The sequence below is a fragment of the Molothrus ater genome, chromosome 26 (assembly GCF_012460135.2).
Source record: "Molothrus ater isolate BHLD 08-10-18 breed brown headed cowbird chromosome 26, BPBGC_Mater_1.1, whole genome shotgun sequence".
Taxonomy (NCBI): domain Eukaryota; kingdom Metazoa; phylum Chordata; class Aves; order Passeriformes; family Icteridae; genus Molothrus; species Molothrus ater.
The window spans coordinates 5,707,145-5,734,450 of record NC_050503.2 but is presented as its reverse complement, the minus strand read 5'-3'; the positions used below and the strand labels follow the sequence as shown (position 1 = coordinate 5,734,450).

Here is a 27,306-nt window from a genome sequence, read left to right as displayed (position 1 = left end):
CGGGAGGCCGCGCCAATGTCACCCGGGGCCTCGCGCCGCCGCAACGCGCGGGCCGGGCGGGCCTCGGCAGCCGGGCCGCGGGGCTGGGGCCGCGGGGCCGCGTCAGCGCCGGCGGCGGGGCCGCCCCGGCCCGTCCCGCACTCACCGGCTCCGCTGCGCGTCCGCCCCGGCCGCGTCCGCCGCCGCCAGGCCGCCCCCGCTGCGTCGCGGGAGGCGGGGCCCGCCTCGGGGCGCGGCCAATCGGCGCGGCGGGGGCGGAGCTTCGTGCGCAAGGATTGGCTTCGCGGCGAGGATTGACAGGTGAGAAGGCCAATGGATGAAGGAGGGGCGCGGCAAGAGGCGGGGCGGCCTTAGCGGCACGGGGCGGGCGGGGAGCGCTCGGTGCGGGGGCGGGGAGTGCGACCGGGCCCGGGGGAGTGCGCGGGACAGCGAACGGCACCGGGGCACCCCGAACGGCACCGCCGGGACTGCCGGGGACAGCGAACGGCACCGGGGCACCCCGAACGGCACCGCCGGGACTGCCGGGGACAGCGAACGGCACCGGGGCACCCCGAACGGCCCCGCCGGGACTGCCCGGGACCCTGAATGGCCCCGCCCGGAGCCCGAACAGCCCGACCGGGGATCCCGAACGGCCCCACGGGGAGCCCAAAGAGCTCGCCCGGAGACCCCGGCGAGTGCCCGGCTCGAGGAGCGACAATGCCGCCCGTTCCCACCGGGGAGCGCCCGGGGCTCCCAGCCCGGGGCTCCCGGCCGGCTCCGCTGTGCAGCACGGCCCCGCTGGGGACAGCAGCGGCTCTGCCCGGTCCCCGCGGCAGCGGCGGTGAGACCTCGGCTCCAGCAGCTCTCGGTCAAAGGTGAAGGACATGAAACGCCGCGGGTTTGATCCCCCCCGGCCTTTGGGGCTGCTCTCCCCACCCCAAACCCGCCCGCACGGCAAAGCTCGGGAGCCCCGGGCTGCAGCCAAGCCGCTGCCCTCGGTTCTCCCCAGCTCTCGCCCCCTCTCTGGGGGCCCTTCCAGCCTCGCTGGGTCAGAGCGGCGCCCAAAGCCCCGCGGCCTCTCCTCCTGCGCGGGGAGCACCCTGACCTTTGCAAGGTGCAGGCCTCACGCAGCACCCAGGCATCTCCCTGCCCCTCGCTTTCCCTGCCGCACAAAAAGGCTCCACAAAGAGCCACGCAGCCGTGGAAGGTTTGAGTGCTTTATAAGGTCACCATTTTTACAGAGAATATCACATTAAAAACATCCACTCACAAAACTGGCAGCGGTACAGGAGGAAGGCTCAGCACCAGAGCCTTGAGCTGAGGCTTCAGAGCCTTTCTGGCCCACAAACCCATAGTTCTGCCTCAGTCCGCGAGGTTCTTGGCCCCTTCACTGCAATGAAAGCATTCCTGGATCCAGGGCAGTGCCAGGAGGGGACAAAGCCTGGGACTCCCAGTGGCACCAGCGCCTGCTTGGTCACACTTTGGAATTCCCACCCCTCTGCCAGTCCCTGCCCCGCTTCTCTCGCTGAGGGAGAACGTGAACTTTCCTCCTGGATGCCAACAGTTCCTTTGGATGTTATCCCAAATCCTTACTTTGCCTTTTTTTCTTATTTTTTTGTACTTTTTTTGTGGTTTTTTGTTTTTGTTTAAAACGTTACGCTGGCAGAAAAATCCCAAACAAAGCAGCGACACAAGAGTGGGGTCAGCAGTAAAAGAACAGGGCCACGGGGCAGGGAGAGCACATTCACAAATGCTGGGATTCCTCCCCACGCAGCCCCCGAGCAGGGGCACAGATGGGAACCGGCAGCCAAGGTGGGCAGGACAGAGGCAGCGCTGCTGTCACCAGGGCACGGGAGCAGCGACAGCAGCCCCGTCCTGCAGCCTGGGGGGAGCAGATCATCCTCAGCCATGAGATGATCCAGGCGATGATCACTACACAGAGCTGGTTTGCAGGCTGTGAACGCAGGAAGCCATTTCGGCTGCAGCTCCCCGGGCTCCCTGCAGCCTCCCCAGGCAGGGTTTGCTCCGTCGGGCGGAGCCGCCCGAGGCCGCCTCCCGCCGGGCTCCGGGGCTGCGCAGCTTCCCCGCCGGCTGGCAGGAGCCTCACTGCGCCAGGCCGCCCTTCTGGCCCGTCCACAGCTCCCGCAGCTCCACCTTGCAGCCCAGGTCCCTGAGCGCAGCCCTGGCCACGTCGTCGCAGTCGCGGTGGGCGGCGCGCGCCTCGGCGATCAGGCCCTCGGCGCCCAGCGCCAGGATGGGCCCGCACAGCTCCCGGCTGCGCGACACCAGGTTCCGGATCAGCATGCACGCCTGCTTCTGGGGACAGACAGACAGACAGACAGACGGACACGGGGTCACTGGGGGCTCTGCATGGAGCCATGGCGGTCACAGCTCCCGGCTGCGCGACACCAGGTTCCGGATCAGCATGCACGCCTGCTTCTGGGGACAGACAGACACACAGACAGACAGACACGGGGTCACGGATCTGCAGGGAGCCATGGGGATCTGCAGGGAGCCATGGCGGTCACAGCTGTGCGACACCAGGTTCCGGATCAGCATGCACACCTGCTTCTGGGGACAGACAGACAGACACGGGGGCACTGGGAGCTGCAGGGAGCCACAGGGGTCACTGGGGTCTGTATGGAACCACAGGGAGCCATGGGGTCACTGGGGGCTGCAGGGAGGTCAGTGGATTCCTGAGGGAAGCCCAAGGGTCAGTGGGGTCTGTAGGGCACCATGGGGTCAGTGGGGTCTGTAGGGCACCATGGGGTCAGTGGGTTTTTTAGGGAAGCCCAGGGGTCAGTGGGTTTTTTAGGGCACCATGGGGTCAGTGGGGTCTGTAGGGAAGCCATGGGGTCAGTGGGGTCTGTAGGGCACCATGGGGTCAGTGGGGTCTGTAGGGCACCATGGGGTCACTGGGGTCTGTAGGGCACCATGGGGTCAGTGGGGTCTGTAGGGCACCATGGGGTCAGTGGGGTCTGTAGGGCACCATGGGGTCAGTGGGTTTTATAAGGAAGCCATGGGGTCAGTGGGGTCTGTAGGGCACCATGGGGTCAGTGGGGTCTGTAGGGAAGCCATGGGGTCAGTGGGTTTTTAGGGAAGCCATGGGGTCAGTGGGTTTTTAGGGAAGCCCAGGGCTCAGTGGGTTTTTAGGGAAGCCATGGGGTCAGTGGGTTTTTAGGGAAGCCCAGGGGTCACTGGGGTCTGTAGGGCACCATGGGGTCAGTGGGTTTTTAGGGAAGCCCAGGGGTCAGTGGGGTCTGTAGGGCACCATGGGGTCACTGGGGTCTGTAGGGCACCATGGGGTCAGTGCGTTTTTAGGGAAGCCCAGGGGTCACTGGGGTCTATAGGGCACCATGGGGTCAGTGGGTTTTTAGGGAAGCCATGGGGTCAGTGGGTTTTTAGGGAAGCCATGGGGTCACTGGGGTCTGTAGGGCACCATGGGGTCAGTGGGTTTTTAGGGAAGCCATGGGGTCAGTGGGTTTTTAGGGAAGCCCAGGGCTCAGTGGGTTTTTAGGGAAGCCATGGGGTCAGTGGGTTTTTAGGGAAGCCCAGGGCTCAGTGGGCTTTGCAGGCAAGCCCAGGGCTCACAGAACAGCCCTGCCTGCTCCGCAGGGGCTGTGGGCACCCACCTGCACAGCCACCTCCCTTGGGTGAGCCCTCATGGCCTGCAGGGCTGCCAGGGCCCCGCCGCCCTCCATGATGACGCTGCAGTTCTCGGGCTTGCGCAGGGCCAGCATGCACAGGGCTGCACAGCCCTGCTCGCAGATCTGCAACACACGGGAGTCAGCTCGCTGCCTGCCCTGCAGCCAGGGCACAGTGCCCTTTCTTTCCTGCTATGGCACTTGTGCCGTAGTTTTTATTGTTTTGAAGTTTCTCCCGCCGCGGCCTCCTGCTGCTCTGGCACGTACAGCAAGGGGAGGGTTGGAATTATGATCTTAGAGATATTCCCAACCTTCATAATTGTGTGTTTTGCACGCCAGAGGTGTAAACCACCACCCCCACCATCCACCTGATTCAGGAATAAGGAAAACAAAACACTACAAGGCGGAAAAGCCCCAAATTCACACAAACATTGGACGCTGCAGCCAAGCCCAAGGTCACCGCACATCCTGCACGGCTGAGCCCCGTGCCCGCCCCGAGGGAGCTGCCAAGGCCCGGGGGTACCTGAGGCTGGCCCAGGTGGTGGCTGATGGCCAGCACGATCAGCTCGGTGGCCCCGGCCTCCACGATGGCGTCCTTGACGTCGTCGTTGCCGGCCACGGCGCGGATGGCGCCGAGCACCTGCCTCACCACGTCCTGCCCCGGGGAGAAACGGCAGCTCAGGAAGCGGCACGGAGAGCTGGGGGCTCAGAGAGCAAAGCACAGCAGCCCCCATCCCGTGGAAACGGCTGTGATAATTATCAGCTCCAAAAGCCCCACCCTCGGTCACTTCCTTGGACCTTGGGCACCTCTGCCAGACCATCAGCGAGGCTTAAAAATCAGACATCAACCTTGGGACTCGAGCATCTAAATCCTCCTTTTGATGGAAACCCAATCATGCAGCTTTGCTGGGAGCAGGCAGAGTGCCACTGTCACATTTTCTGGAAAAATCTCTCTGCCAGGATTTCTTCTCCTGGGAAGCTGAGAAGCCTCAGAGGAAAAGGAAACAATAATTATCTGATTTGCTTCTCCTGTGTTTGGCTGCTTTGGAACGTGGTTGGAGATTGTTTATCCAACGTGTGAATTGTTTTTACTTAATGACCAATCGGGGTCAGGCTGTGTCAGACTCTGGAAGGAGTCAGGGGTTTTCATTCCCATTCTTTGTAGCCTTCTGTCCGTATCCTTTCTCTGTTCTTTAGTACAGCATTCTTTAATATAATATAGACCATAAAACAATAAAACAGCCTTCTAAGAACACGGGGTCAGATTCCTTCATTCCTCCTGCATCTGGGGAACCCAGACAACGGCACAGGCTGAGGCTCACTCACTGACAGGACCCCCTTGCTGAGGATGAGGAGTCCCCCAGCCCATCCCCAGACACTCCCCACTGCTCACAGGGTGCTCCATGCAGTCGGCCAGCAGAGTCACCATGAAATTCAAGCCCCCCAGGTCCACGATTTCCTGGCAGAACTCATTCCTGACCGAGAGGCGAGAGAGGGTGGCACAGAGCTCGCTGAGAACCGCGGAGTTATCCGTGAAGGCTGTGCAGGAGAGAGGGATGGAGCCATTAGTGCACAATTAACAGGGCTTACTTGGGTTCATTACACAGGAAACAGTGCATTTTGTTTTATGTGTTAGAGCAGGGGAGATGACAGCTGCTCACTCTGCTCACAATGACTTCTCTGGGCAAGAAGCAGCTGAGCAGAGACAAGAGGGCCCTAAGCATGTAAAACACTTCCTAAATACACTGAAAAACTGCCCCACAGGCTATCAGCAGCACCACAGGGGCACTTTTTGGCTCTCTCAGGGCACATTTCATGGAGAGAACTAAACCCCATTTGGGTGGCAAATTCTTGAATCACCTCCGAGGAGCTACAAGTTATGACAATGAGAGAAGAAATCAGAGAATGGGAGAAGAGAAATCACAGGGGGTTCCTGAGCCAATGGCAGAAGAAATCACAAGGGATTCCTGAGAAGAAATCACAAGGGATTCCTGAGAAGAAGCCACAAGTGATTCCTGAACCAATGGGAAAAGAAATCACAAGTGATTCCTGAGACAATGAGAAGAAATCACGAGTGATTTCTGAGACAATGGGAGAAGAAATCCCAAGTGATTCCGAGAAGAAATCCCAAGTGATTCCTGAACCAATGGCAGAAGAAATCCCAAGTGATTCCTGAGACAATGAGAAGAAATCCCAGGGGCTTCGCCATGAGGATCAAGCTCCCCAGGGTCCCTTTTACCTTTTGCAGCCTCGATGAGGACTCTCAAGCCATCGTTCTCCAGCACGATCATCTTGGCGTGGTCGTGGGCGTGCCCGAAGGGCACCCGGATGTCGTCGTCGAAGGTCATGACCCTGAGGGCCGAGGCCGCCGTCCTGACCAGCTCGGCGGCGCTGCCGTGCCGGGCGATGGCCCCGGTGAGCACGGGCAGGACGCCCCCCTGGACGAAGGCCTGCCGGTTGTGCTCGTGCTTGAGGCAGGCGTGGCGCACGCAGCGGATCCCGGCCAGCGTCACCTCGGCGTCCTGCTGCTCCCGCAGGCTGCGCAGCAGCAGCTCCCGCCCCGCGGCGTCCAGCAGGTCCGGCTGCCCGTCCAGCAGGGCGGCCAGCGCGGCCAGGGCCTGCAGCAGCAGCTGCCGGTCCCCTGCGGCCAGCTGGCAGGCCGAGAGCACGGCGGGGTAGGCGCCGTGGCGGCCGGCCAGGCAGCGCAGGGCCAGCTGCTCCCGGCACTGCGCCGCCAGCGCCGCCAGCGGCTGCGGCAGCCGCGCCGCGTCCCGCTCCGCCACGGCCCCCGCCAGGCTCTCCAGCGTCTGCGGGACACACCGAGGGTCAGCGCTGCACCCCGGGCGTGCGGGAGCAACAGCGGGGCGGGGGGTCTGAGGCTGGAAACTGGGTCGGGGTAAGGGGAGCGGAGGTTGCGCCATTTATGGTGTTTGGGATCTGTACACGCAGCTCCCAGAGGGACGGGGGCTCCCTGTGCCACCGCTGCCACAGCCCCACTGGGCACCAGTACCAGCTGAACTGGGTTTAACCAGCTCATTCCAGCTCTGGAAGGATCCACAGCCACGTTGGACAGAGCTTGGAGCAGCCTGGGCTAAGTGGGGCTGATCCCCTCCGTGTCCCCATCCTGTCACCCATGGGACACCTCCAGGGATGGGCAGCCCTGAGCACCCTCCCCATGAGGAAATCCCTCCTGAAGTCCCACCTGAGCCTCCCCTGGCACACCTGGAGGCTGCTCCCTCCTGTCCTGCCCTGGGAGCAGAGCCTGACCCCACCTCACCTACACAGAGCCTTCCCTGCAAAGTGCAAGGAGCTCTTGGAATGTTTTATACTTGCAGAATAAATAGGATTAACTGCCTGAAGAGCTCCCAGAGAAATGGGGCAGAGGCAGAAGTTGGCCTAGTACTTATATCATTATTATTATTATTATTATATAACCCTGAGAGAGAGAGAGCAGCAATCTATGCTCCTACCAGCAGGATTTGATGCTTTTGCCTCTGCCCGTTCTCAGAGGCAGGAGGTCTCACAGCTTTCACAATGTTGCTCAGGTCCACACCTAAAAGAAGGAAATAAAACCAAGTTTAATACTGGCTCCAGGATAACTGGAGTCAAATAAACAGTATTAGTTCCAGTTCTAGAGAAAAGCTGCCAAGGTAACCACAGAGAACAAAGATGAACTTGCAAAGATGCTGAAATGTTCAATTCTGACTGGAAGGTCAGATTCTGCCTTGAACAAAGCTAGATGTCAGTTGAGGGGAGAAAAAAGAAGGAATTTTATTTCACTGACCAAATTTTGCTCTCCAGCTTCCCTCTAAGCAGTTTTGCAGTCATAATTAATCCACAAAAGCAGGTCAGCATTAATGGTGTCTCTGTTCCACTTCACAAAGGCTCCTTTCCAATGCTGCACGACCCACCCCTGCCTGCAGGACTCCTTTAAACCCTGACGATTTGCAAGAGCCCAGCCTGCAGAGTGCACGGTACCTTGGGACTCGAACTGCAGCACGGCTTCCCTGACAGCCTCCTCGGGTTCCATCTCGAACTCGGTGATGTTCTCCTGCACCGCCTCATCGAACGTCTCCTGGGCGATCTGCTTGGAGCCCATGGTGCCGGCACGGGCTGGATCCGCCTCGGTGTCCTGCTGCTGACACAGGCACAGCTCGTGTTGGTGTCAAACCTTCTAATGCCCGGCAGAGCGCGAGCGAGGGGCTGGTGCCTCCCCGAGACAAAGGCTCAGAACTCTGAACCAAAGATACCCGGTCAAAGGCACGGCCGGTGTTTCATTTAATGGGGAAAACACGGTAAGGAAGAGGGATAAGAAGACAGTTCTGGATTTCCATGGGGTTTCAGAGCTGTCACCGTGACGGGGCTCTCGCTGCAGCACTGAGGGCACCGCGCCCGCTCACGGCCCCGGCCCTCGGCCCGCCCTGCCCCGCTTCCCCCGGGCCCCGGAGCATCCCACACCCCTCAGCGGGCCCCGCAGCTCCCACAGACGCGGAGAGAGCCCCGAAGGGAGGCGGCGGTGCCAGGGAAGCTCCGGGGCGCACCCGCGGCCCCGCTGCCCCTCACGACCCACCTGGGCTCCCGCCGGCCGCCCCCGCCGCACAAAAGGCGAGGGCGGGACGGCCCCGCTCGGCCGCCGTACGCGCTCTCTGCGCATGCACCATGGCCCCAATTCGCACCGCTCGCCCTCACGCCGAGCGAAAAAGAACGCGGAGGGGCGGCAACGCGCACGCGCGCCGCTCCCGCGCCCGGCCGCTCCCACGCACGCGCAGTAGGTGCAGCGTGCCCGGGCGCGCCCGCAGGGCAGCGGTGGCTCCCTCGGAGCGGGAGGCCGCGGGCCGCTCCCCTCGCTCCCGTCCCGCTTACCGGCAGCGCCCCGCACCGTTAGTACCGCCCCGCGCCCGCCGGCACGGGATCAGGCGGCTCCGCGCAGCGCAGGCGCGGCGGGAGGGGGCGGAACGCGGGGGCGTGGTTAACGCATGAGGAGGCGTGGCCCGTGTGAAGGAAAGGCGTGGTTATACCGGGAGGGGGCGTGGGCTAGAAGGGGGCGTGACCACCCGCGGTCTCCGGGAGCCCCGGGAGCGGCGGGAGGGGCGTGGCCATCAACGGGAGGGGCGTGTCTACCGGCGGAGGGGGCGTGGCTATCGTGAGGCCCCGGTGTGGCGGGGCGGCGGCGGCGCCGGGGCCGCTTCGGTGAGGGCGGGCCGGGCTCAGGCTCCGGTTCCTCCTCCCGGCGCTGCGCGGGGGGCGGCGGGGAAGCGTGAGGCTCCCCTCAGGCTGCGCCTCCCCTCAGGCCGCGGCGGGAGCCCGGGCCCGCGGCAGGCCGAGCCCCGGTGCCGTGAGGGGAAGATGGCCTCTCGGAGGATCACCCGCGACACGTTCGAGGCCGTGGTGCAGGACAAGGTGAAGCGGTACCGGAGCGGTGCCGCGGGGGATCCCGGCCATCGTTTCCCAGGTAGGAGAGCCGGGATGGCGGGAGCAGCCCGGCAGCGCCTGCCATTTATTGATTCATTCATTTATTAATTTATTTATTTATTGGCCTGGCGCCGGTGTTTTTCCACATCCGTTTTTATGGAAGAGGCAGGAGAACAGCTGGGCAAGGACTGGCACCGTAACGGGGATAAAAAATGGGAATTGAGACAAAGGAATTGTCTTCAGCATCGCAGAGTGGGTCCGGTTCCAGGCGGGTCTCCAGGGCTGCAGGATGGAATTCTGGTGATGGCCGAGAAGTTAAATAAATGTAGGAGTGCCATGGAAGCCTTTGGCTCTTTGTGCTTGGTGTTATTTTTGGGGGAAAAAAGCTCAAAGCAGGGCATTGACCTCATGAACATAACACAAAACACGGTCCCCAGATTGGTTTACCTCCTAAATTTGGGATTGTTTTACCTCCTAAATTTGGGATGTAAAATGTCCAGCAAGACACTTGAGTTGCATTCAGAGGGATGGACATTCACAGGAGAGCTTTAAAGTGAAGTCTGGTTATTTTTAGAGTTGCATGAGCCCTGAAGAAATCATTCATATTAAACACTTCTATTTTTTTTTTCCAAGTATTCTTTACTTTCTGAATTGAACCTCTGGGATTGGGGAACAAGGGTCTTGGAAAATGAGAATTTCCTGCAATAATGATAGAATTGTGGTTGAGTTTGTAGAAAACCCGAGTTCCTGTCCAGGTGTGGAATGGGAATTCTGGGCTGGGTGGCAAGGTGGGGATTGGCCAAAGCTTGGAGTTGCTGGTCTTGGAGGTCTTTGACACTTTATAAATTCTGGGAAAGCTGAAAGTTCAGAGTTCTGGTGGTTTTTGTGCCTCAGGTAGAAGACCAAGACTTGAGAAAGAAAAACTTGATTTGGAGGAGAACTTGAGCTCCTCATCTTAGGGGTGGGAACATGGGGATGGGAACGTGCTGATGTGGATTTCCCTCAGAAATCTCCCCGTTTTGACCCTTTTCACCCTCTGATTGAATTTCTCTGCCCAGCTCCCTCCCGGCTGCCCCGGCCCCGCTACAGCGAGAGCTTCCAGCACGACGGGCGCTTCCCTCACGCCAACTGCCAGCACCAGGACTGGAGCCAGGAGCCCGGGGAGGATTACCCTGGGGAGAGCTACCCCGGGGAGGATTATCCGGGGGAGGATTACCCCGGGGAGAGCTACCCCGGGGAGGATTATCCGGGGGAGAGTTACCCCGGGGAGAGTTACCCCGGCCCTTCCTACCGCGCCGCCAGCCCCCTGCCCCGCAAGGAGAATTATTTCCACGGACATTTCTCCCGCCCCGCGCCCCGGGAGCGGGAGTTTGGCCAGGATCACAGGAGGTTCGGCCGTGCGGCTGCCGCCAGCAGGGAGTTCGGGCACCACCCCGCTCCCCACGGGCGGGAGTACGGGCAGCGGGACCGGGAGCACCGGGACTACGGCCCCTCGGGTGGCTGGGAGGCCGGCGGGCAGCGCGCAGCGGGGTTTGGCTCCCCGGAGCTCCTGGGGGATTTCAGGTCTCCGGGGCTGATGGAGGAGGAGGAGTTTGGCAGCGTGGAGGGCCAGGAGTACGAGGCCGAGGACGGCGAGTTCCGGCCGCGCCGGGGAGGCGCGGGCAGGGCCAGAGCGCTCAGGGGGAAACGCCTCAGCAGGGGCGTGCCGAAGGCCAGGGCGTTCAAAGGAGACCCCAAAAGCCCCCTCAAGAAGTGGGGCGTGAAGAAGGCCCAGCCGGGGCTGGATGCCAAAGCTCTGGAGCCGCCTCTGGAAGGCGCTGCCCGCCCCGAGCAGAGGCCGGCGCCCCTCCAGCCGCACCCCGCGGCAGCCCCCAGAGCCGTCCTGAGGCCGCCAAAGCCCGCCCACGCCTTCAGGAGCCTCAGCTTCGACCTGGTGGACAAGTCTGACATCTTCTCCACCTTCGGCATGGAGATCATCAAGTGGGCCGGGTTCCACAGCATCAGGAACGACGCCGAGTTCTCGCGGCTCTTCGGGGCCCTCTTCGAGCTGGAGACCGAGACCTGCGCCAAGATGCTGGCCTCCTTCAAGTGCTCCCTGAGGCCGGAGCACAGGGATTACTGCTTCTTCACCATCAAGAGCCTGCAGCACGCCGCCCTGAAAACCCCCAAGGTGGACAACGAGTTCCTGAACATGCTGCTGGACAAGGGGGCCGTCAAAACCAAGAACTGCTTCTTTGAGATCATCAAGCCTTTTGATAAGTACATCATGAGGCTGCAGGACCGCCTCCTCAAGGGGGTGACCCCTCTGCTGATGGCCTGCAACGCCTACGAGCTGAGCCTCAAGAGCAGCGGCTTCGGCAACCCCCGGGAAATGGCCGACGCCTTCGAGACCACCGTGTCCCTGTGCAGGAAATCCCTGGCCCTGCTGGGCCAGACCTTCGCCCTGGCCTCTGTCTTCAGGCAGGAGAAGATCCTGGAGGCCGTGGGGCTGCAGGAGATGGCCCCGGCGCCCACAGCCTTCCCCAACTTCGACGACTCCACGCTCTTCGGGAGGGAGTACATCGAGAACCTGAAGGCCTGGCTGGAGAGGAGCGGGTTTCCCATCCAGATGAAGAAGGCAGCGCCCGTGGAGCAGCTCCAGACAGGCTCCCCCGGCCCCAGAGGTAGCGGGGAGGGAGGCGCCCTGCAGGACGGGGCTCGTGGCTGCGCTTTGCTTAGGGAGGGGATCCCGGGGAGGCCCACAGGGAGTGTGCTGGAGTTCCTGTGGTGAAATCCTGTCCTTCCTTCTCTTCCTCTCTGAAATCCCAGCTTTTCACCCCTCTTTCGTCACCTCAAGGCGGGGAAACCGGGGTGGACCTGGAACTGCCTTAATTGCAGAGTAAATATTTGCATATATGCAGATCTGGGGATGTCACCGGCACCACTCTAATCAGACCCAGGTGCAGTCCCTTGGAATGTCCAAATCCCTGAGCTGGGCGAGTGCTCCCTCCTGCCTGAAGCATTCTGAATCCATCCTGCTTTTCCCTAAACCAGTGATTTTTTCCTTGAGCCTCAGATCCTTTCTCAGGGAGGTTTTGCAGCGCTGGCACCAAATGGTTGGAAATTTGTCACCCAGCCCTTCAGAGCAGCATCCCAATAAACTGATTTTCCACAGAAACTCCTTTTGCTGCGTCAAGAAATTGCCTTTTTAGGGATGGTTCCACTCGCCTGGGATGGCTGTGGATGTGTTTTTTTAAACCAGGGTGTTTTTAATAAATAATAAAGTTTTGCTTTTTGGGGGGATTTATATATATATATAGTTATTATGTATTTATTTATTTATCTGGGGGGTTTTTAATGGGATTTCTTTCTCCCCACAGCCCCCCAGCGAGCTGACAGGAAGGTTCTGGACACGATTGAGCAGCTGGTGAGCAGCATCGTGGCAGGAACCTTGTCTGCCAAGGACAGGAGTGCCCAGAAAACCTCTCCTGAGTACTGGTGGGTGTGTGGGAACTGGCTGGCAGATTTGGATTAAATTAATTAAAACTTCAGCCCTTCGCTCCATGGGAATGATCAAAGCATGTTGTACATTTTTTTAGGTTGGTTGTTGTTTGGGTTTTTTAAAAATTTTTAAGGGTTTTTTATATTTTTTTTTAGGGGGAAGTGTTTTCCTGGTGTTCATTATCCCTGGAAATGATCCTGGTGCTTGTGTTGCTGCTTTTGATGTGTCAGTAATGGCTCTTTGTTGTTCCAAATTCAAGCTGTTCAAAGGAATTTGCATTTTAGGAGCAAATCCAGGTGATGGAGACACCCAGCAAGGTACCGGGGTTTAGAATTCCAGGGAAGGTGTTGGGAAAGGGGGAGCTGAGGCACCTCCAGGTGTGTGAGCTGATGGATTCCTGTCAGTTATTTCTTTCCTTGATCCCAGGAAAACCTGCCCAGCCTCGTGCGGAACACCTGGAAAAATAAACAGACGGGAATGCTGAGGGGGTTTTACTTCAAAACCGGAGATTTTCAGCTGATCTCTCCTTTCCTGTGTTCTCAGGTTCCTGTCTGAGGAGGAGGACAAATATCACAGTAAAAAACGGAGATTTTCAGCTGATCTTTCCTTTTTTTGTCTTTCTCAGGTTCCTGTCTGAGGAGGAGGACAAATCTTACAGGCTGAGGCTGTAAAAATGGAGATTTCCAGCAGATTTCTGCTTTTTTCCCGTGTTTCTCAGGTTCCTGTGTCACAAGAAATACAGATCTTAGACTGAGGCTGTAAAAATGGAGATTTGGAGCTGATTTCTCCTTTTCCTTTGTTTCTCAGGTTCCTGTGTGACCAGGAGAGCCCGGAGTACAAGTACTACAGGCTGAGGCTGTAAAAATGGAGATTTTGAGCTGATTTCTCCTTTTTTCCTGTGTTTCTCAGGTTCCTGTCTGAGGAAGAGAGCCTGGAGTACAAGTACTACAGGCTGAGGCTGTAAATACCGAGATTTTAACCAGATTTCTCTGTTTCTCAGGTTCCTGTGTGACCAGGAGAGCCTGGAGTACAAGTACTACAGGCTGAGGCTGTCGGAGGTGCAGAGGAGCAGCCTGGCAGGGGAGGCAGCAGCCCCGGAGTCCCTGAGGGCCATGCTCTATGCCAGGAGGGTGGCCAGCATCAAAAGGAGACTTTTCAAGAGGAAAAAAAAAACTGGGCTTGCCCCTGCCCGTGCCAGGAAGGTGAGGAGGGCAAGCACTGGCACCCAGACCCTGCTGTCAGCGGGCACAGGCACGAAACAGCCAGGCAAAAATGCTCCAGGGGGCACAGGAACAGAACAGCCAGGCAAAAATGCTCCAGGGGGCACGGGAATGGAACAGCCAGGCAAAAATGCTCCAGCGGGCACTGGCACGAAACAGCCAGAGAGAAACCTTGCAGCTGGCACAGGAATGGAACACCCAGAGAGAAACCTTGCAGCAGGCACAGGAATGGAACAGCCAGAGCAAAGTCTCCCAGCTGGCACAGGAATGGAACACCCTGACCAAATTCTGTCAGCTGGCACAGGGCTGAAACGGCCACGCCAAAATGTCCCAGCTGGGACAGGGCCAGACCAAAACCTTGCAACTGGCACAGGAATGAAACAGCCAGAGCAAAATGTCCCAGCTGGCACAGGAATGGAACACCCAGACAGGAATCTCCCAGCTGGCACAGGGCTGGAGCAGCCACACCAAAATCTCCCAGCTGGGACAGGAATGAAACACCCAGAGCAGAATGTGTCAGCTGGGACAGGAATGAAACACCCAGAGCAAAACCTGTCAGCTGGCACAGGAACGAAACACCCAGAGCAAAACCTGTCAGCTGGCACAGGAATGAAACACCCAGAGCAAAACCTGTCAGCTGGCACAGGAACGAAACACCCAGACAGGAATCTCCCAGCTGGCACAGGGCTGGAACACCCTGACCAAAATCTGTCAGCTGGCCCGGGGCTGGAACACCCAGACAGGAATCTCCCAGCTGGCACAGGAATGAAACACCCTGACCAAAACCTGTCAGCTGGCACTGGAATGAGACACCCAGAGCAGAATGTGTCAGCTGGCACTGGAATGAAACACCCTGACCAAAACCTGTCAGCTGGCCCGGGGCTGGAGCAGGCACAGCAAAACCCGCCCAGTGCAGGGGCTGGCCTGGCCCGGCCTGGCCCCGGTGCCACCTGTGCCCCCCAAGGTGCCACCTGTGCCCCCCAGGGTGCCACCTGTGCCCCCCAGGGTGCCACCTGTGCCCCCCAAGGTGCCAGCAGCAGCTCCCAGGTGCCCGTGGCAGCAGAGGGAAGAGCAGATGCCGAGGGTTTGGCAGCAGATCCTGAACCCCTCCCAGCCCTGGGATCGCAGTTTGCTGATGGTGAGTGGGGCTCTGGGGCTGGACTTGGGGTTTTAATTGTAGCAGGGGAAAAAGTAACTAATGTGGGGTTGGATTGGGGATTTCAGTTATAGCAGGGAAAAACAAACAGGGGTTGGATTGGGGATTTCAGTTATAGCCAGGAAAAACTAATATGGGGTTAGATTGGGAATTTAAATTATATCCAGGAAAAACAAACAGGGGTTGGATTGGGGATTTCAGTTATTGCAGGGAAAAACAAACAGGGGTTGGATTGGGGATTTCAATTATAGCCAGGAAAAACAAACGGGTTGGATTGGGAATTTCAGTTAATGCAGGGGAAACAAGCAGGAATTTTGGGAATATTAAATTGTGTCCAGGAAAACTAACATGGGGTTGGATTGGGAATCTAAACTCTAGCAGGGGAAAACAAGCAGGAATTTTGGGAACATTGTGTCCAGGAAAAACTAACATGGGGTTGGATTGGGGATTTCAGTTATTGCAGGGGAAACAAACAGGAAAAATTAACAAGGGGTTGGATTGGGAATTTTGAACTATAGCAGGGGAAAACAAACAGGAATTTTGGGAATATTAAATTGTGTCCAGGAAAACTAACATGGGGTTGGATTGGGGATTTTGAACTATAGCAGGGGGAAAACAAACAGGAATTTTGGGAATATTGTGTCCAGGAAAAACTAACATGGGGTGGGATTGGGAATCTAAACCATAGCAGGGAACAAACTAACATGGGGTTAGAGCTGGGATGTTAAATTACAGCAGGAAAACCAAACAGGTTATGTGGGAATTTTGAATCATAGCAGGGAAAACAATCTGGGGTTGGATTGGGCATTTCAAACCGTGTCCAGAAAAAAACCCAAACTTCTGCAATCCACAGAAGTCCCTGCCGAAGGCCCCCGAGCCCATTTGTGTGTGGAACCCTGAGCTCTGGAGCCCTCGGCTGCCCTGCCCTGTTTCACAGAACGTTTTGCCCCTTGCAGTGGATGCCAGGACCATGGAGACTGCAGAGAAGCTGGCCAGGTTTGTGGCTCAGGTAGGGCCAGAGATTGAGCAGTTCAGCATTGACAACAGCGCAGACAACCCCGAGCTCTGGTGAGTCCCTGCCCCTCCCTCCCTCCCCTTCCTGCTCCAATCCCTGCATTCGGGGATTTAGGAACACCTTTGGGGATTTGGGGGCAGTTCTCCAGCACCTCCGTTAATGGGGAATATCTGAAATATCTCGGGGAAAATGAAACATTTCTGCAGAAATATATTGATTTCTGATCATCAACTTGGTTTCTTTTTGAGCCTAATCACCAACCTGAACCCTGAAACTGGGAGTTTTCAAGATGATTCCAATGAATTCATTTGACCTTAATTTCTCTGGATTTTTGACCTTATTTCCCCTGGAGTTTTGACCTTGTTTCCCCTGGCTTTTGGACCTTCTTTCCCCTGGATTTTTCACCTTATTTCTCTGACATTTTGACTTTATTTCCCCTGCATTCTTGACCTTATCTTCCCTGGATTTTTTGCCTTATCTTCCTGGATTTTTGATACTGTTTCTCTGGCTTTTTGACCTTATTTTCCTGGATTTTTTACCTTATTTCCCCTGCATGTTTGACTTTATTTCCCTGCATTTTCCCCCTTTCCCCCCCTGCATTTTCCCCCTTTTCCCCCCTGCATTTTCCCCCTTTTCCCCCCTCATTTTCCCCTTTTCCCCCCTCATTTTCATTCCTCACCTCCCCTTTCCTCACCCCAGGTTCCTGCAGGACCAAACCAGCCCCGCCTTCAAATTCTACCGCATGAAAGTCCTGGAGCTGTGTCCCTCCATCACCTTCAGCCCCGAGGCTGCAGAAGCTGCCAGGGCTGCAGGGACAGCCCTGGACACCGAGGAGGACGAGGAGGAAGAGGAGGAGGAAGAAGAAGAAGAAGAAGAGGAAGAAGAAGAAGAGGAAGAGGAAGAAGCTGAGTTTGAGCCCTCCCCAGCTGATGAGGAGGATGAGGATGATGAGGAGGCCGTGGCAGCAGGTAGAAGGGTGACAAAGCTAGAGGAAGATGTGGTGTCCCTGGCAGGAGAGGAGGTGTCAGGAGGTGACGCGCAGCTCTGCAGCCCCTCTGACGGCGCTGTCCCAACTCTGTCGACACAGGCACCCCCCGGCCCGGGCCCCGGCGCGCGCTTCCCCCGCAAACGCGTCAGCTCCAAGTCCCTGAGGGTGGGCCTGATCCCGGCCCCCAAACGGATCTGCCTCATCCAGGAGCCCAAAGGTCAGTGGGCGCCGAAGGGGTTAAATCCTGAACGGAATTTGGGGCGTTGTGGCTTCAAAAATGGCATTTGTTCAGTGCAAAGTTCAGCCCCAGTCCCTGAGGGTGGGCCTGATCCCGGCCCCCAAATGGATCTGCCTCATCCAGGAGCCCAAGGGTGGCTTGGCAGTGAAATGGTTAAATTCTGTATGGAATTCGGGCCAAAATCCCCATCTTTTGGGTGCATTGTCACTTAAAACATGGCATTTGTTCAATGCAAAGTTCAGCCCAAGTCGCTGAGGGTGGGCCTGATCCAGGGCCCACAGAAGGATCTGCCTCATCCGGGAGCCCAAAGGTCAGTGGGCGCCGAAAGGGTTAAATTCCCTATGGAATTTGGGCCACCGAAAGGAATTTGGGGTGTTGTACGGAATTTGGGGTGTTGTGGCTTTAAAAATGGCATTTGTTCAGTGCAAAGTTCAGCCCCAAGTGCCTGAGGGTGGGCCTGATCCAGGGCCCCAAACGGATCTGCCTCATCCAGGAGCCCAAGGGTGGCTTGGCAGTGAAATGGTTAAATTCTGTATGGAATTTGGGCCAAAATCCCCATTTTTTGGGTGCATTGTCACTAAAAACATCAGATTTGTTCAATGCAAAGTTCAGCCCAAGTCGCTGAGGGTGGGCCTGATCCAGGGCCCACAGAAGGATCTGCCTCATCCGGGAGCCCAAAGGTCAGTGGGCACCGAAAGGGTTAAATCCTGAATGGAATTTGGGCCAAAATCCCCATTTTTTAAGGTGTTGTGGCTTTAAAAATGGCATTTATTCAATGCAAAGTTCAGCTCCAAGTCCCTGAGGGTGGGCCTGATCCTGGCCCACAGAAGGATCTGCCTCATCCAGGAGCCCAAGGGTCAGTGGGCGCTGAAGGGGTTAAATCCCCTATGGAATTAGCGCCAAAATCCCCATTTTTTCCATTTTTTAGGTGTTGTCACTTAAAAACCCCATGATTTCTCCAATACAAAACTCAGCTCCAGGTCCCTGAAGGGTCTGAGCTCAAGGTCAGCGGGCACCGAAAGGGTTAAATTTTATACTGAAATAAATGAGGATTTGGGCAAAAAATCTGATTTTTTTTTTTTTGGTGTTTTGTCACTTAAAAATGGCATTTTTGGTACAAAAATGAGCTGAAGAAATCATTTGTTATGGGCCAATATATTTCTATTAGATTGCAAATATATTGAATTTTTTCATTAATTCTGATCTTTTTATTGCTTTAATTTTTCTTATTGCTTCTGTTTTAGGTCCAGGCTTGAGACGGAATTTTTGGAGGATTTTTAGCTGTTGTTTGGAGGAAAAAATTAAATTTTTTTTACTAAAATAATTTGGATTTCCAGCTGAATTTTGTGGGTTTTTGCCTTGCAGTGCATGAACCTGTCAGGATTGCTTATGACAGACCCCGGGGCTGCCCTGTCACAAAGAAAAAAAAGGTAAAAAATTCGCATTTCTGCCACCAAATCCAACCAAAAATGAGAAATGGTTTGGGGAAAAAAACAATCTGGAAAGAAGGAAATTCATTTTTAAAAATTTATTTTAAAATTCCTTTTAAAGAAGGAAATTACTGTGAGGAAATTCCTTTAAAAAACTCCTTTAAAAATTCCTTTAAAGGAAGGAAATTCCATTTAAAAAATCCTTTATAAATTCCTTTAAATGTCAGGAATTTCCTTTAAAAAAATCAATTTACACGGATCCTGATGGGAATTTCACCCTAATAAATTTTATAGTTTTTTACCCATTTTATCCTAATAAATATTAATTTTTTTTTTGCCATTTTTCCCCGTTTTCCCCAGAAGCCCAGGGCGCTGGAGGTGCCCCAGAAGAAGCTGAGCCCCAGGAACGTGGGGTTCCAGATGCTGGCAGGAAATTCCTTCTAAAAAATCCCTTTTAAAAATTCCTTAAAAAAAAGAGAAAATTCCTTTAAAAAAATAATTAAAAAATTCCTTTAAATGAATGAAAATCCCTTTAAAATCTCACTTAAAATAAGGAATTTCCTTTAAAAAAAAATCCAATTTACACCGGTCTGGATGGGAATTTCACCCTAATAAATTTTAATTTTTTTTCACCCATTTCTCCCTAGTAAATGTTGATTTTTTTCCCCGTTTTTTCCCCGTTTTTTCCCCGTTTTTTCCCCGTTTTTCCCCATTTCCCCAGAAGCCCAGGGCGCCGGAGGTGCCCCAGAAGAGGCTGAGCCCCAGGAACGTGGGGTTCCAGATGCTGCAGAGGATGGGCTGGCAGGAGGGGCACGGGCTGGGCTCGCGCGGCCGCGGCATCCGGGAGCCCCTGCACCTGTAAGGGGGAAATGGGGGAGAATGGGGGGAAATGGGGCGTTTATGGGGGGGAAATGGGGCATTTATGGGGGGGAAATGGGGCATTTATGGGGGGGGAAATGGGGGGGAAATGGGGGGGAAAATGGGGGGAAATGGGGCATTTATGGGGGGGAAATGGGGGAGAATGGGGGAAATGGGGCATTTATGGGGGGGAAAATGGGGGGAAAATGGGGCATTTCTGGGGGGGGGAAATGGGGAGAAATGGGGCATTTCTGGGGGGGGAAATAGGGGGGAAATGGGGGGGAAAGGGGGGGAAAATGGGGGGGGAAATGGGGCGTAAATGGGGGGGAAAAAGGGGGAGAAATGGGGCATTTATGGGGGGGAAATGGGGGGGAAAAGGGGGGAAAAGGAGGAAAAGGGGGGAAAATGGGGGGAAATGGGGCATTTATGGGGGGGAAAATGGGGGGAAAATGGGGCATTTATGGGGGGGAAATGGGGCGTTTATGGGGGGGAAAATAGGGGGATTTATGGGGGGGGAAATGGGGGATTTGTGGGGGGAAAATAGGGGGATTTGTGGGGGGAAAATAGGGGGATTTGTGGGAGAAAAAAGGGGGGTTTATAGGGGATTTATGGGGGGAAATAGGGGGTTTTAGTGGGGGAAAAAGGAGGGTTTAGAGGGGATTTATAGGGGTGGTTACGGGGAAAAAAGGGGATTTATCGGGGGGGTTTATAGGGGAAAATCGGGGGATTTATAGGGGGAAATGGGGAATTAATGGGGGAAAATAAGAGTTTTAGTGTGGGAAATTGAGAGTTTTTAATGGAGGAAATAGAGGTTTTAATAGGGGAAAATAAGGGGTTTTAATAGGGGAAATTCATGATTCTAATGGGGAAATTAAGAGTTTTTAATAGGGGAAAATAAAGGTTTAATATGGGAAATGCCCTAAATCTCCATAAAATTCCCTTTTATCCCGAATTCTTTGCCGTTCCCTGATCCCCCCCTCAAATCCTCTGGGCCCGAATTCCTGAGGCCCCAAAATCGAGAGATTTCCACCAGAAAACCAAACCCCAACTTAAACCCTGCTCCACAATCCCCTCTCCCACCTGATTTTTTTTTTTTTTCTTTTCTTTTTCCCCACAAAATCCCATTTTGCCACTGGGAGTTCACCTAGAAATGGGAACTGGGGGGGAAAAAAAAATTAAAATAATTTAAAATAATCCAGAATAATCCAGAATAATTCAAAATAATTCAAAATAATTCAAAGTATTTGGCTGCGGCGGGCGCCGCAGAACGGATTGGAAGAAATGGGATCTGTTGGCTCTGACTGTGACATTTCCTTGGCCAGGGCTGCGACCTCGGCTGGGGAGGGTTTGGGAGTGGCGGGGGAGCAGAGCCACGAGGACGCTTTTGACATTTTCCGCCAGAGGATGATCCAGATGTACCGGCAGAAAAGGGCAAACAAATAGGTGAGTGCTACACAGGGGGCCGGGGCTGCAATCCTGCCCAAATTCTCCTTTTCCTGCCCCAAATTCTCCTTTCCTGCCCCAAATTCTCCCAATCCTGCCCCAAATTCTCCTTTCCTGTCCCAAATTCTCCTTTCCTGCCCCAAAATCTCCCTTTCCTGCAATTCTGCCCCAAATTCTCCTTTCCCTGCAATCCTGCCCCAAATTCTCCTTTCCTGCCCCAAATTCTCCTTTTCTGCCCCAAATTCTCCTTTTCCTGTCCCAAATTCTCCCTTTCCTGCCCCAAATTCTCCCTTTCCTGCCCCAAATTCTCCTTTTCTGCCCCAAATTCTCCTTTTCCTGTCCCAAATTCTCCCTTTCCTGCCCCAAATTCTCCCTTTCCTGCCCCAAATTCTCCTTTTCCTGTCCCAAATTCTCCTTTCCTGCCCCAAATTCTCCCTTTCCTGCCCCAAATTCTCCCTTTCTGCCCCAAATTCTCCCTTTCTGCCCCAAATTCTCCCTTTCCCCGCAGTTCTGGGGCAGTTCTTGGGGGTTCTGGGTGCCCTGGGGGTGCTGAGGGACCCCAAAATCTTCACTTGCTGGAGTTTTTCAGATTTCTGAGAATCTCTTTTTCTCTCTTCTCTCTTTTTCTCTCTTTTTCTTCCCCCCTTTCCCCCCCCTCTTTTTCCCCTTTTTTCTCACTCTTTTTCCCTTTTTCCCCACTCTTTTTTCCCCCCTTTTCTCCTCTCTTTTTCCCCTTTCTCTCCTCTTTTTTCCCCCTTTTTCCCCTCTCTTTTCCCCTTTTCTCTCTTCCCCCCCCCCTTTTCCCACTTTTTTCCCCCTTTTTCTCTCTTTTTCCCCTTTTCTCTCTTTTTTCCCCTTTTTCCCCTCTCTTTTCCCCTTTTCTCTCTTTTTTCCCCCTTTTCTCCCTTTTTTCCCCCTTTTCCCCCCCCTCTTTTTCCCCTTTTTCCCCTCTCTTTTTCCCGTTTTTTCCCCTTTTCCCCTCTTTCCCCCCTTTTCCCCTCTCTGTTTCTCTCATTCCAGGCTCTGTTTCCATCAGGACCCCAGGGCCCTCCCCTCCCTCCCGCGCTGTCTCTGCTGCGTTTGCTCCGATTTGCCCGGAATCCGCCCGAATTTCACATTTCCCACCCCAAATTCCGCATCTTCCCTGGAATTCCACCCCAAATTTCAGATTTTCCACCCCAAACTCCGGATTTCCTCTGGAATCCCACCCCAGATTCCGGATTTTCCATCCCAAATTTCAGATTTTCCCTGGGATCTATCCCAAATCTGGATTTTCCCTGGAATTCCACCCCAAATTCCGGACTTTCCATCCCAAATTCTGGATTTTCCCTGGAACTCCACCCCAGGTTCCGGATTCTCCATCCCAAAATTCTGGATTTCCTTGGAATTCCACCCCAAATTCTGGATTTTCCTTCCCAAATTTCGGATTTCCCTGGAATTCCACCCCAGATTCTGGACTTTCCGTCCCAAATTCTGGATTTTTCCTGGAATTCCACCCCAAATTCCGGATTTTCCACCCCAGATTCTGGATTTTCCACCCCAAATTTTGGATTTCCCTGGAATTCTGTCCCAAATTCCGGATTTTCCACCCCAAATTTCGGATTTCCCCAGAATTCTGCCCCAGATTCCAGATTTTCCACCCCAAATTCCGGATTTGCCATCCCAAATTCTGGATTTTCCCTGGAATTCTGCCCCAAATTCCAGATTTTCCGTCCCAAATTCTGGATTTTCCCCAGAATTCCGCCCCAGATTCCGGATTTTCCGTCCCAAATTTCGGATTTTCCCCGGAATTCCGCCCCAGATTCCGGATTTTCCACCCCAAATTCCGGAATTCCGCCCCAGATTCCGGGTTTTCCCCAGATTTTCCGCCCCAGATTCCGGATTTCCCGCCCCATATTCTGGGTTTTCCGCCCCATATTCCGGATTTCCTGCCCCATATTCCGGATTTTCCCCGGATTTCCCGCCCCATATTCCGCATTTCCCGCCCCGGATCCCGGGTTTTCCCCAGATTTCCCGCCCCATATTCCGGGTTTTCCCTCCCATATTCCGGATTTCCCGCCCCAAATTCCGGGTTTCCCGCCCCGGATCCCGGGTTTTCCCTGGAATTCCACCCCATATTCCGCATTTCCTGCCCCATATCCCGGGTTTTCCCTCCTTGCCGTGCAGTCTCCACCCCGAGAGGGCAGATGAGGAATTTTCCCCGTTTGGTGCCAGGGATGTTTGGGGATGCTCAGGGTCGAGCTGGGCGATCCCGGGCCTGGATTTGCATTTTTGTTGCGCCTCTGGCCCTGTGCAGGGATTCGCGGTTTTGTTTGGATTGAATTTTGAATTTGGTTTTGCTGGGATCTGGAATTCCTCTGGGTGCAGAGCAGGGTTTGGGGGTCAAAATCCATTTTTGGGGATGGGATTCCTCACCAAAAACTGGAATTATTTCCCAAAAATCAACGTACAAGGTTTTGGTCTTTTCCTCCTGACCTCCCACTCTACTTCCAACTTTTATTTTACCCACATAAAGCCTCAAAACTCCAAATATTCTCCTTTTGACTTCTTCGTACCCTAATTTAAAAAAAATAAATTAATTAATTTGAGTTTTGAATCCTGCATATCTCAGAGCTGAGTGGCCAAGCACAACCCGAGGTGGGTTTGAGCAATAAAACACCTGAAAAATGAGAATAAAACACCAAAAAATCAGAATAAAACACCTGAAAATTCAGAATAAAACACTGAAAATTCAGAATAAAACACCTAAAAATTCAGAATAAAACACCTGAAAATTCAGAATAAAACACTGAAAAATCAGAATAAAACACCTGAAAATGAGAATAAAGCACTGAAAAATCAGAATAAAACACCTGAAAATTCAGAATAAAACACCTGAAAAATGAGAATAAAACACCTGAAAAATCAGAATAAAACACCTGAAAATTCAGAATAAAACACCTGAAAATTCAGAATAAAACACCTAAAAATTCAGAATAAAACACCTGAAAATTCAGAATAAAACACTGAAAAATCAGAATAAAACACCTGAAAATGAGAATAAAGCACTGAAAAATCAGAATAAAACACCTGAAAATTCAGAATAAAACACCTGAAAAATGAGAATATGCTCAAACCACCACGGGGTTTTTCTGAAAAAAAAAAATCCAGTTTTGGGGTTTTTGGTGACCAGTCTTGGGGTTTTTGTTCCGTTTGGGGCTGGGACTGTTGGAGTTCTCTGTGCCAATAAAATTCTGGTGTTGGAAATTTGGTGTTTGGGGAGTTTGGTGTTCAGGGGTTTTGGGGTTTGGGGGTTTTAGGGTTTGGAATTTCAGGGTTTGGGATTCTGGTGTTGGGATTTTGGGGTTTTGGGGTTTGGGATTTGGGATTTTGGGGTTTGGAATTTTGGGATTTGGGGTTTTGGGGTTTGGAATTTTGGGATTTTAGGGTTTGGAATTTTGGGGTTTGGGGGTTTGGGGTTTGGAATTTTGGGATTTTGGGGTTTGAGATTTGGGGTTTCCTGACCCCTGCGGGGTCAGGGAGGGGTTGGGGTGGGAGGGACCCCAAAGCCCCTTTGGGGACATCCTTGGGGACATCATGGGGAGAGCCTGGGGACACTCTGGGGACACTTTGGGGACACTTTGGGGACACTCTGGGGACACTCTGGGGACACTCTGGGGACACTCTGGGGACACTCTGGGGACACTGGGGACACTCTGGGGACACTTTGGGGGCACTTTGGGGGCACTTTGGGGACACTTTGGGGACACTCTGGGGACACTTTGGGGGCACTTTCTGCCATCCCAGGTGGCTCCAGCCATGTCCCTGTCTGGTGTCCCTGTCCCTCTGTCTGTCCCTCTGTCTGTCCCTCTGTCCCTGTCCCCTCTGTCTGTCCCTCTCCTGTCCCCTCTGTCCCCCCCAAGTAGGGCAGACCCTCCTGCCCCCCCTCTCAGAGCTCTCATTAATGACCTGCCCCAATTAAACCGGGCTGAGTGCCTGGGCTGGGCTGGGGGAGGAGCTGCTGCAGGCGAGGCTGCACAAATCCCAAATGTGGGCCCCGAAATCCCAAATGTGGGCTCTGAAAATGCAAATGTGGGCTCTGAAATCCCAAATGTGGGCTCTGAAAATCCAAATGTGGGCTCTGAAATCCCAAATGTGGGCCCCGAAATCCCAAATGTGGGCTCTGAAATCCCAAATGTGGGCTCTGAAATCCCAAATGTGGGCTCTGAAATTCCAGATATTGGCCCCGAAATGCCAAATGTGGGCTCTGAAATGCCAAATGTGGGCTCTGAAATGCCAAATGTGGGCTCTGAAATTCCAAATATTGGCCCTGAAAATCCAAATGTGGGCCCTGAAATGCCAAATATTGGCCCTGAAATGCTAAATGTGGGCTCTGAAATTCCAAATTTGAGCTGTGGAACTCCAAATTTGAGCTCTGGAATTCCAAATTTGAGCTCTGGAATTCCAAATTTTGGCTCTGAAATTCCAAATTTTGGCTCGGAAATTCCGAATGTTGGCTCTGAAATTCCAGATATGGGCTCTGAAAATCCAAATTTGGGCTCTGAAATTCCAAATATTGGCTCCGAAATTGCAAATGTTGGCTCTGAAATTCCGAATGTTGGCTCTGAAATTGCAAATATTGGCTCCGAAATTGCAAATATTGGCCCTGAAATTGCAACTATTTCATGTAAAACTGCTGGTTTGGGAGTAATTACTGATCAAAAATATAAATACCCTCGTTAGCAGCGCCATCAGCATCAATTGGGTGTGGACACATTCGTGTGTTCAACATGAACAGACACAGCAATATTTTCTGTTAACTGGGTTGATCAATAACTCCTTTAAAAATGCGGAATTAAAGGTTTGGTAACCCTGAGCCACAGCAGGGCGGCAGCGGCCTCAGGGGCACGGGGAGGCTTTAATGAGCTGCTTTGAACAGAAAAGGAACGGTGAATTTGGGTATTTTTAGTGCTGAAGGATGAATTTCTGTCCTCGGGAACAGAAAAGTGGCTCAGGGGCCGTTCTGGAGGGGAATTCTGAGCAGCTGTGGGGGAAAAAAAGGAATTTTGGGGTTGAAAGGAGCAGATCTTGGGGTTTATTGGAGTTCTGTGCTCCAGGGGGAGATGGGGGATCCCTGCGGGAGGTTAAATTTCAGCGGTTTGCATTGAAACACTCCCACTTTTAAATTTAAATACTGAAATAACACGAAATACTAAAATAATACCGAATACTGCTTCTACTCAATATTGGCAGTGTTTAACTCGGACAAAGTGACAGAGAGTGAGAGGAAATGCAGCATCAAATGGGGAATTTCTGTTCGGTTTTAAAGAAACACAGAATGGGAGGGGACAGGGATGGGGACAGGGGACAGGGAAGGGACAGGGATGGGGACAGGGGACAGGGGTGGGGACAGGGGTGGGGACAGGGATGGGGACAGGGAAGGGACAGGGGACAGGGATGGGGACAGGGATGGGGACAGGGAAGGGACAGGGAAGGGACAGGGAAACAGCGTAGGATGGGAAGGAGAGGAAAGACTGAGTGGGAGCAGTGGGGGATTCACACTGGGTTATCATCACTTGTGTTATCACACCTGGGTTATCAGTCTGGGTTATCACATCCAGGTTATCACACTGGGTTATCACACTGGGTTATCATCACTTGTGTTACCACACCTGGGTTATCACACTGGGTTATCACACTCAGGATATCACACCCGGGTTATCACAGGTTATCAGTCTGGGTTATCACACCTGGGTTATCATCACTTGTGTTATCACACCCGGGTTATCACACCCGGGTTATCTCACTCAGGTTATCACACTGGGTTATCACACCTGGGTTATCACACCTGGGTTGTCACAGGTTATCACTCTGGGTTATCACACCCAGGTTATCAGTCTGGGTTATCATCACTTGTGTTACCACACCTGAGTTATCACACCCAGGTTATCATCATTTGTGTTATCACACTCAGGATATCACACCCGGGTTATCACAGGTTATCAGTCTGGGTTATCACACCCGGGTTATCACACTCAGGATATCACACTGGGTTATCATCACTTGTGTTATCACACCCGGGTTATCACACCCATGTTATCATCACTTGTGTTATCACACTGGGTTATCTCACCCGGGTTATCTCACTCAGGTTCTCACACCCGTGTTGGTGCTGCCGGGGTGGAATCTGGATTCCAGGGCTGAGGGCGGTTTGGGGCACAGAGAACCCCAAGGATTCCAGGGTTTTGTGCTGCAGACACTCCCAGGGCCCCGAGCCGCTGTCCCGGCAGGCGGTGCTGCCGCCGCCGCGAATAAAGTCGGGATAAGAAAAGCGGCCAAACGTGAGCGGGATGGGGCGGCGGGAGCGGGCAGGGACCGGGTAGGGAGCGGGCAAGGAGCGGGGAGGAGCGGGCAGGGACCGGGTAGGGAGCGGGCAGGAGCGGCAGGGACCGGGCAGGAGGGA

At 54.1% G+C, this 27,306-nt stretch overlaps 2 protein-coding genes across 11 annotated transcripts; one reads left to right on the top strand and one right to left on the bottom strand.

Moving 5' to 3' along the window:
- Positions 1-1,182: 1,182 nt before the first annotated feature.
- Positions 1,183-8,572, bottom strand: ARMC6 (armadillo repeat containing 6). Of its 5 annotated transcripts, none has more exons than XM_036399269.2 (8): positions 8,487-8,572; positions 7,602-7,758; positions 7,094-7,176; positions 5,863-6,430; positions 5,017-5,162; positions 4,147-4,278; positions 3,612-3,749; positions 1,183-2,295 (listed from the first exon to the last, which is right to left on the bottom strand). In XM_036399269.2, the coding sequence occupies exons 2-8, from the start codon at positions 7,720-7,722 to the stop codon at positions 2,083-2,085; spliced, it is 1,401 nt and encodes a 466-aa protein (XP_036255162.1). In that variant the 5' UTR covers positions 7,723-7,758; positions 8,487-8,572; the 3' UTR covers positions 1,183-2,082. The 5 variants fall into 5 exon arrangements, with proteins under 5 accessions (XP_036255162.1, XP_036255163.1, XP_036255161.1 ...); XM_036399270.2 differs by having other exon boundaries at positions 7,602-7,761; positions 8,487-8,547; XM_036399268.2 differs by lacking the exon at positions 8,487-8,572 and adding an exon at positions 8,194-8,287.
- SUGP2 (SURP and G-patch domain containing 2) lies at positions 8,427-24,110 on the top strand. Of its 6 annotated transcripts, none has more exons than XM_054517334.1 (12): positions 8,427-8,503; positions 8,914-9,075; positions 9,199-9,360; positions 10,094-11,698; positions 12,395-12,512; positions 13,517-14,874; positions 15,849-15,960; positions 16,607-17,112; positions 18,499-18,563; positions 19,285-19,421; positions 20,744-20,864; positions 21,885-24,110. In XM_054517334.1, the coding sequence occupies exons 2-11, from the start codon at positions 8,970-8,972 to the stop codon at positions 20,862-20,864; spliced, it is 4,290 nt and encodes a 1,429-aa protein (XP_054373309.1). In that variant the 5' UTR covers positions 8,427-8,503; positions 8,914-8,969; the 3' UTR covers positions 21,885-24,110. The 6 variants fall into 6 exon arrangements, 4 of the variants coding, with proteins under 4 accessions (XP_054373309.1, XP_054373310.1, XP_036255151.1 ...); XM_054517335.1 differs by lacking the exon at positions 8,427-8,503 and having other exon boundaries at positions 8,828-9,075; positions 13,517-14,721; positions 14,764-14,874; XM_036399258.2 differs by lacking the exon at positions 8,427-8,503 and having other exon boundaries at positions 8,828-9,075; positions 19,288-19,421.
- The last annotated feature ends 3,196 nt before the right edge of the window (positions 24,111-27,306 follow it).

What these genes read in the sequence shown, in the direction of transcription:
- SUGP2 (XM_054517334.1), top strand. Translation starts at nt 8,970, where the DNA reads ATGGCCTCTCGGAGGATCACCCGCGACACGTTCGAGGCCGTGGTGCAG. An exon ending in GGCCGAGAAGTTAAATAAAT is followed by an intron (nt 9,361 to 10,093) that starts GTAGGAGTGCCA and finishes TTCTCTGCCCAG; the next exon opens with CTCCCTCCCGGCTGCCCCGG. An exon ending in AGGCTCCCCCGGCCCCAGAG is followed by an intron (nt 11,699 to 12,394) that starts GTAGCGGGGAGG and finishes TTCTCCCCACAG; the next exon opens with CCCCCCAGCGAGCTGACAGG.
- ARMC6 (XM_036399268.2), bottom strand. Translation starts at nt 8,277, where the DNA reads ATGCGCAGAGAGCGCGTACGGCGGCCGAGCGGGGCCGTCCCGCCCTCG. An exon ending in GCTGCAGTTCGAGTCCCAAG is followed by an intron (nt 7,177 to 7,601) that starts GTACCGTGCACT and finishes TCCTTCTTTTAG; the next exon opens with GTGTGGACCTGAGCAACATT. An exon ending in CCGACTGCATGGAGCACCCT is followed by an intron (nt 4,279 to 5,016) that starts GTGAGCAGTGGG and finishes TCCCCGGGGCAG; the next exon opens with GACGTGGTGAGGCAGGTGCT.